At 36.0% G+C, this 8613-nt stretch overlaps 1 protein-coding gene and 1 long non-coding RNA gene across 8 annotated transcripts; both read right to left on the bottom strand.

The window, feature by feature from the left end:
- Positions 1–176: 176 nt before the first annotated feature.
- On the bottom strand, positions 177–3118 carry LOC113291500 (dnaJ homolog subfamily C member 17-like). The gene is made up of 3 exons (XM_026541028.1): positions 2298–3118; positions 1995–2195; positions 177–676 (listed from the first exon to the last, which is right to left on the bottom strand). Exons 1-3 carry the CDS (start codon positions 2979–2981, stop codon positions 632–634), a joined length of 930 nt encoding a protein of 309 aa, XP_026396813.1. The 5' UTR covers positions 2982–3118; the 3' UTR covers positions 177–631.
- Positions 3119–4121: 1003 nt separating this feature from the next.
- LOC113291483 lies at positions 4122–7607 on the bottom strand. 7 transcript variants are annotated; one of them, XR_003331643.1, is made up of 6 exons: positions 7249–7607; positions 6663–6997; positions 6269–6497; positions 5734–5879; positions 4920–4990; positions 4122–4828 (listed from the first exon to the last, which is right to left on the bottom strand). It is a non-coding gene; the product is annotated as an uncharacterized LOC113291483 (long non-coding RNA). The 7 variants fall into 7 exon arrangements; XR_003331640.1 differs by having other exon boundaries at positions 4920–5879; XR_003331638.1 differs by having other exon boundaries at positions 4122–5879; positions 6663–6710; positions 6900–6997.
- Positions 7608–8613: the final 1006 nt, after the last annotated feature.

Raw genomic sequence — 8613 nt, 5'->3', positions numbered from 1 at the left:
GTGTTTAACCGTAGGATTAAAAAGAAAAAACCTCCCGAGAGATCTGACATCTGGAAGGGTGTTACAGCGAAATTTATTATGGACCCATGGGACAGCAGCAGTTGAATAGATTTTGTTTATGGTGGTTGCTCTAGGCCCGGCAATGCCCACAAAAACAACTCATTCAAGCGTAGATGTACAAACAACAGCCAGTCCAAAATCAGGCCACTTTATATTTCTGTGACATTGATGAGAAGTACAATACAAGGCACCTAAAACTGTGTTATCTTACTTTCTTTTTCTCCATTTTTTTAATAAAATTTTTCAAATGGATTAATATGGTACATCCAGTTCTAAACTGAAACTTGAAAAAGAATCACATCTACAAACTAATTTTACAGTTAACACCAATTAAGACTATCTGTCATCTTTTTTGCTGATATATGCTAACCTTCTGAGAACCATCAATCCTTGCCCTCTATCAACTAAAACCTACACTTGGTTTTCTGTTACCAAAACTCTTAATTTGTACCATGAGATGACAGTTGGAGGGAACTCTCAAATGACAAGAGAGGAAAGAGGAAAAAGAGCAGCAAATAAGCTTTTGCACGATGTGATGACAGCATACAGGAACTCCCGTGAGATTATTGTATCATACTGAACCATTTCCACTATTCTCTTTCTTCATTTCTGCTGCCTATAAAACAAGATAGAAGATCACCAATGGTTAGCACCAACAGGAGGATAATTAAACTTGATTAACAAAAGAACTAAAGAATGAAGAGTCTAATTTTGCATTGATTACACAGTCTGTAGCATATACTCTTTGTTAGGCCTAATATTTTATGCACTATAACTTATGGTAAGCCCAAAACAGATGACAAAATTGTTAGTACACTCGGATCAGTACAGTCAATAATTAGAAGCCAATAGATTCAGACTACCAGATAAGAAACAGAATATTGGAACTTAACATCAGATCACTGATGAATAATAGACTGTAGAACATATTAATCACACAACTAATGACACATAAACTACAAGAGTAATTTGTAGTAACTATGATGAATTAGCTCTTCATGCTCAAAAAGATGGCTCTTATGCTACCCGCATCCTTGGTAAAGATTAAAAACAAGGTACAGACAGAAATGTTGATATAGCTTTGAAACAAAAGACACTAGTTCTAGAAGGGTAGGAAAGATTGAAGAAAATATCCTGGTATTTACCCAAGTGTGGTCATCGATATTGAGGGGACAAAGACTGGTTTAAAGAATTATAACCTGGAAAGAACAGTTGCTGAACTAGAATTTTGAGATTTTCAGTAGAAACAGGTCATTGTAATACAAATAATGACTAAGTTGTAACACATTGTTTGCCAAGCGAACTGTAATCTCCAAATAGTTGTAATCAAAAACTTTTAGTTTCTTTCGAACTTGACAAGCCGAACATTTGGTCACTGCAATGAGAGGCTTGAGAAAATATCACCTAAAAATCTATCTAGTTTTTCTCTAAATGACTAAGCTCCTCTTTGCCACAGATAAAGGTGATCCGATAGCAGGTTCATAGCAAATACAAAAGAGTTGGAAGTTTCCTAGGTTGGCAACACTGATGGCGGCTTCAAGTAGAAATTTAACATATTAGTCCATGTTCAAAACAAGACAACAGAAAAAACTGGTGAAGTTTTCAACCAAAAATTGAAATTACTCAATTTATGTTTGTAAAAACTGATTTTCCTATCTGTTCAACTTTTTCATACCTCCATCAGATATACTCAAAAGGATCTCACAAAAAGAAAGTACAGCATAACAATGAAATTTCACTAGTCATATTAGAGTGATAATTAAATCCTACAGAAAGTATATAAACAGTGTGCATACCACGACAAAAGCTGTAGTTTATGACACAAATGGATGATGAATCATAAAACTCTACACTTATCCTATTCCAAAGAGTGATGATCACATTCACGCATGTAAGTAGAAGCAACAATAAAGCAGTAAAGTAATAGCTCATACCTTTTTCCGCAGTTTTTCTAAAATGGAATCTTCTTTGGCCTGATGTCCAGCACCAACGAGATTAATCATAATCGGCTCAACAGGTTCCTCAAACTTCTTGAATGGAGAAACATTCGAAAACTCAGTTTGTCCCGTTTTCAGTACAGGAAGAACAAGCAACGGATTTGAAAGATCACCACGAACACCTTTCAGGGCAGCAACCTACGAAAAGAATAAGTAACCCAATATAAGCACCAAAATAAAAACTATCAAATTTTACATTAAAATGAATAAAAAGCCAAAATTGAACAATCCAATACTCACTGCAGCATCTGCAGAAGCCATGGCAACAACAGCAGACCCAATTTTTTTCTTCTTCTTTTGAGATCGAATCACAATGTCTTCAACATCTCCAAACTCCCCAAACAATTCTCTCAACCTCTGAGCACTATAATCTTCAACTCCACCCTCCCAAGTAACCTTCAAAGCTTTACTTGGATCCAAACTCGCCCCATTACCCGCACTCTCCCCATTCGTACCAGGTGTTCCAAACTCAGCATTCGCCTTAGGCGTCCCTGTCCTTGCGCCTGCTTTCTTAGCGTGCATTGCTCTAATTCTATCACATTCTTCTTTAAAAACCCTAGCAATTCTCTCTTCATTGTCTCTCTCTTGTCTAGAACGATCAGGAGCAAAAGAAGCACGCTCTCTCTCATCAAGATCAGCCATCATCTTACGTTTTTTTGAATCATATTGTGATTGACGTTGTTGTTGATCACGTTTCACACGTAATAAATCATCGAAAGCTTTACGAGCTTTTTCATCTTTAAGGATTAAGTATGATTCTTTGAGTTTTAGAAATTTAGTATTCGCATTAGGATCATTACGGTTTTTATCTGGATGTAATTCTAGGGCTTTTGTTCTATATGCTTTTCCAATTTTCTCATCAGTTAATTTTGCCCCTTCTTCTCCTGATGGTAACCCTAGAATCACATAATGATCTATTTCCATCTCTAATCCAGAAAAAAAATCTCTTCGGGTTTTAGGAGAAAAAGAGAGGCGAGATTTCGTATTGTGTACCTGAAATTTGGAAGTGCCCGCGGCCTCAGTTTAGATGTTCCTCCGGTTTCTACTCTTTCTAGTTTCTACAGTGAAACTGATTGTCGTCTGTATAAATACATCGAAAACTTTTTGACCAACCGTTCATCTGATAGATAGGAAAGAGAGATCTACGGCTCAGATTAAACATACTCTTGTTGTTTTTCAGGCAACTGACCTGTCTCTTGTACAGGCTGCAAGGCATTTGAGTTTACAGTTTACACCGAACTTAGCCATGAGAGTATTAACCAAAAAAAAATTCGTTATATTAAGAAGGAAAAAAATAATACTATAATAATAATATTTGGACTGGCCAACAGAAAAAAAAGTTACAGAAGCAGATCACATGAACAGGATTCTGCCAAAAGAATTACAGACCCAAAACAAAAACAGCCCCATAACAACACCTGCCAAGCTAAAACTACAGGACTGCGTTGCTTAGCAGGCAGAAATCAAAAGCAGAGACTGAAGAACAGGCCGTCCCAAGCCTAAAAATCAATGCCTGCAGTTGCTCCAACTCCAGCTGCAATACCCATTACCAGAGCATCTGCATATCAATACTCTCCTCAATTCTCCAGCAGTAACTCAAACATTTCAACTCCAACTTCTCTCCAATACTGCAAGCAACACCTTAGATCCGTTCACAGCTCAAGCCATCTAACCTGCAACATCATCTTCAACTGCAACTTCAGCTCAGTTCCAACTGCAAACAACACACAGACATCATCCTTGCAATTTCACTTTCATAACCCTTGAACACACCCAGTTCAGCTCCTTGCAGCAGTAAACATCCCATTTAATTCAATTCACACTTCAAACAGCAGCAACAACATCTGCAGCTTCAACACCTCAAATTCATTACCACCAGAAGGAACCACAACACCACCTGCAGTTCTTGCATCTCAATCTTGACACCAATTTCCAACTTCAATTACAGAGTATTAACCAATTGATTGAAAGAATACAAACCGGAAAATCACCAAAGCAACTATATATACATGGGAAAACAAAAGCTAGATGCAGTAAAAGGTTACTTGAATTTGAACAAACATCTGAACAGAATATTGAAAAATCTTGATAGAAATTAAAGCCATAAATCCAATAATAGATAAATTGTTAAAAAGATCGAGCTAGATTCAAATAAACAGATACGAATGCTATATAGAATCCTGCTTCAAAGTTCTAGGCTTCTAGCAGTTCACGTCTGGAGCGCGATTGCTGTATCACCAAGGGTGCATCACTATACTATACAGCAATCATACTTCACCAAAGATACAGTCGGATGTTTCGTTACCAACTTTTTGCAGGAGAGTAATTTTTTTAGTAATTCTTCTTTTGCGTTGATCTTGATCATCATCAGAATGAGAGGCATTTTTACACTTACTGTTCCTAAAATCAGGTGGAGGATGTGCGTCTGTGTTAGGTAACTTGACCACACTGATGCGTAGTGGGCCTTCAATTTCCTCCCCATGGAAAATCGATTGTTACTTTATTTCAGGAATGTAAATAAATGGTGCAACCAAATTTTAATAATAAGATCGAGGAAAAACTCGTGTTTTCGTCGAGAAACGGATTATCCAAGCTGGTAATATCGTTCTTTCCCAAGAAATCCACTTCATTGCATTTTCTAGATATGACTTGAACCTGCCATGGCTACTGTTCACCAATTCGGGAGCTGGTCCAAGGTCTTGTAGGTGGTGCCTGGAGATGTGGAAGCCTTTTGGAGGGATTGCAGTGAATCTGGAACCCATTTGAAGCATCTGCGTAAGCATGGAAAATAGGATAAATACCACATCGTATGCTTAGCAGAGTAAAAATGTCAAGGCTATGATTGATAGGCCCTAGATATACCTGGAACTATGTGAACGACCGAGATAAAACCAACTACAGATGCTTAAATTGTAAACAGAAGAGGCGATTACCTGAGTAGATGCAACAGTGGGAGTGAAAGACAAATCGAGAAAGGTTTATATAGTAGCCGCCAAACTTTAAGATATCAAAAGAGCTTTAAACCAAATAATGTGTAACGCTTTAACCAAAATAATAATTGAGCAGATTATATGAATCAAAGTTACACTCAAGTAATCAAGAACAGGATAAGAAGAAACAACAGACCAATAAGCTTACGAACCCCAATTCTTGACATGTAAATAGATTAAAATTTAAATGAAGAACAGAAATGCATGTCAAGTGTTCCTAGTTTGTAAACACGTGCTGGAAGGGTTGAGACGAAATCCTTACACATGAACCGAATGTTGTGTAATACACGACTTATTTTTTCAGTAGTGCATGTGTGGTGTTATCTTGTTTTTCATGACAAAGAAGATGGATAATGATGTCTGTAGATGAATTGAGTAAACGACAAACTTTTAATGCTCGTCAGAGGTTTGCCACCTAAGAATTTGAAAAAGTGAGTATGTCATGTTTTGGTAGACATTGCAAGAGTAGAACGACTAGCATTCAGATAACTGGATCAATCTGTACAAAAAAATAAAAAAATCTACAACAGCATATGATGTCAGAATCAAATCTTATCTCTACAATGCAAAAAGATGATAGCTGGTAGCAACTCTTAGTTTTGCTGGATTTTTATGATACCTATGCAACATCTTTAGATTAAGACCGCATCTTAAAGAAAAGAAGCAAAGGTATTATAATATTCTACCTCAACATGTGATTTTTCACGTTGATCTACCCCTCGACCTGCCTTCAGTCTGAACCTGCCTTGCGAACACCATGGAGACTGGGCAAGAACAATAAAAAGTGGTTGCTCTGGAACTGAAGCCGCCATGTTTATCAGGCTATCATTCACTGTAAAAATCTAGATTAATTAGGAACACCAAAATAAATACACACTTAAACAGTTGGCATCAATTAAAGAATATGTTTTGGCATCTTAATACATGTTGCAATACCATCTGTATTCTCAATGGGAGTGGGCCAAGAATGTATTCCTAATCAGTTTGATCAAACTAAGCATACAACATCGAAAGTATTTGTTTCTTAAAATAAAATATCTTATATCCAAACAATGGGATCGAATAACACACATATGTTCTGCAACTCACAATATTAATGATAAGGCAGAAACAGTAACAAAATTAAAAAACCAAATCAATTCAATATGTGACAAAGTATTTGAACTTACATAAGGTAGAAACAGTAACCAAATGAACTCAATATGAGATACTTGAACTTACATAAGGAAGAAAGTGACTGGGCGGTGAGATGTAATATCAAATTAATCATATAGAGGACAAAAGTGATTGGTGGTGAAGCGGAAGATGATGAGCTGCACATTATTGAGCGGGGTTAAGGACGACAAATCGAATCAGAGTCGACAACCGCAGTGTGGTCCATACTCCAATAGAGTGCAATGAAGAATGTTGTTACCCCCTTCCACTAAAACAGTAACAAACGTTTCAAACACTGCACAACAGAAGATTTCTTCGGACTTAATAATCACCCAACAAACAAAATACTTAATCCTCAAGGTAAAGGGTGCAAATGGAAGGACACAACCAACATATTTTTCAAAATACATGGTAAATACTCGATCTTATTAGGGTGTAGAAAGGACACATATCAACTTACTATATCTATTTGATCCCATCTTTTCCACTGCATCAAATTTCTGGACAACTGCTTATATATATATATAAGAAAAATGCTTAGTACTCCAGCAGATCAAAAACAAAGCAAATTAATTCTATGTACAGTAACCTATGTACATACTCAAATACAGTACAGTAACCTATATGTAATTGTAATTGGATTCACAAATTTACTCATACTGCACGTAATCCAATTTAAAAGAGAACATATTGGTACTTATTTATGAAGGTATGTCATATCAGAGCACGCACTATCTCCCTGGTGATTGAAGCCACTTTATGCCATGTCTGTTCTTCAATGATCTTGTTGTTATCCTGTAATCCAAACCGAAAGAAATTAATAAAGTCTCCTAATTCAATTTAAATGAAAAATGAAGAAAATTTCATTACGAAGATAATAAGACGTATCATCTCTCGGCCATTTCTAACAACATTTCACAGAGAACTTTAAAATATAGAAATGAACCATTCAAATAATAAAATCTAGAATTGGGACCCCAAGTACAGAATTAGAGAACTAACGGCCCTAGATTGAACAAATTACAAATTAATAAATTTATTCTTACCTAATATTTGAACTCCCCTTGTTAAGAAAAATTCTGCAATCATATTTTCAACTGGAAATCATTTCTTTCACCAAATTTATGCACCAAATTGCATTAAGCGATTTTTCTTCCTTCACGAAGAAAGTTGGGTTTGCTGATAACAACAATTTTTCTTCAATCATTTTTACATTGGACGATTTCGGATTTCAAACTACCCCTAAAACCCTATTCAGTTTCAAGTAAGAACGGGAAAACGAAGAGAGAGGAAAAGGAAGAGAAAAATGAATCGAGACTAACTGATGAGGATTTGGTAGACTAACTGAAAAGAATGAGAAGGGTCTCAGAAGTCGGAACTCGAAAGGAATAAGTTCAGCGAAATATATTTGTTTCATTTCATTGCTTTTTCCAAGATGATAGCAGCCGTCGATTTATGTACTGGGGAGGAAAAATTTGAACCAAAAATCTATGCCACACGTGCCAGTAGTAGGGCGTGGTATGGAGAATTACAGCCATGGATTTATCTTTTCGAGGACAAATCTGGACCACCACTTTACACGGACAAACTTAGTCAAACTGCGCCCCGGCTACGATGTGGTCGTCCCTCTTTATTTTCTGACACCTATTTAACTAACAAATATGCCCCTCTAAATCCCCGTAACTGCTCCACTTTTTGAGAAAAAGTAGGAAGTTGGAAAAAGAAAAAGGATAAACAGTTAGGTAATAAAACAATTTTTCAAATTTTTTCCTACTTTATCAGACGTGTCAAACTGTGTTTTGTACTCTTGATAGATAAATAGATAGTAGGATTAAGGGAATTCGTATGGAGTTAACAAATTGAAGATTTATTTATTTTTCATCCATGATGGACCGGCCAAATGGCCGCAACATGTGCAGTGAGAAAAAGAATAAGAAAATGAGTGTCTCAGTGAGTTCTTAGTAGCCAGAAAGTTCTCTCTCTTGTTTTGAACTCTTTCAGGCTATTCCTCTCGACCGTTAGAAGCCTTTTGGCGTCTAACGGCTAATTTTTGCCGGTTTTTCTTGCTGGAATCCCCAAGAAATCTCTTCTTTCAAACAATTCCTAGCTCTGAGAATGAATCCTTATGGAAATTTAATCACTAACACAAATAATATCAATCACATAGTTACTAAACCCTTGGAAATCACTAGAATTAGAAGGCTCACTGAGGAGAAAAAAGAAAGAAAAGGAAAACATGAGTTTTCGTTTAGGAAAAACAGATAACCCGCTGGAAAAACTACTTAGCAGTATATATATATATATATATATATATAAAAACAAGGCAATGTTTATATCTTATTATAAGATCATCTTATTTGCTAAATAATTTACATAAAAAATAATTATAATCAAACATGATGATAATAAAT

Source organism: Papaver somniferum, chromosome 1 (genome assembly GCF_003573695.1).
Source record: "Papaver somniferum cultivar HN1 chromosome 1, ASM357369v1, whole genome shotgun sequence".
Classification (NCBI taxonomy): Eukaryota; Viridiplantae; Streptophyta; class Magnoliopsida; order Ranunculales; family Papaveraceae; genus Papaver; species Papaver somniferum.
The sequence above is the reverse complement of the archived record's forward strand: the minus strand, read 5'-3'. Positions and strand labels throughout refer to the sequence as shown.

Bases quoted from the DNA above. Each gene is read 5' to 3' on its own strand.
- LOC113291500 (XM_026541028.1), bottom strand. From the start codon at position 2,981: ATGGAAATAGATCATTATGTGATTCTAGGGTTACCATCAGGAGAAGAA. The intron at 2,196-2,297 runs GTGAGTATTGGA...TTCTTTTCGTAG, and splicing joins TGGCTTCTGCAGATGCTGCA to GTTGCTGCCCTGAAAGGTGT. The intron at 677-1,994 runs GTATGAGCTATT...CTTGTTTTATAG, and splicing joins TAGAAAAACTGCGGAAAAAG to GCAGCAGAAATGAAGAAAGA.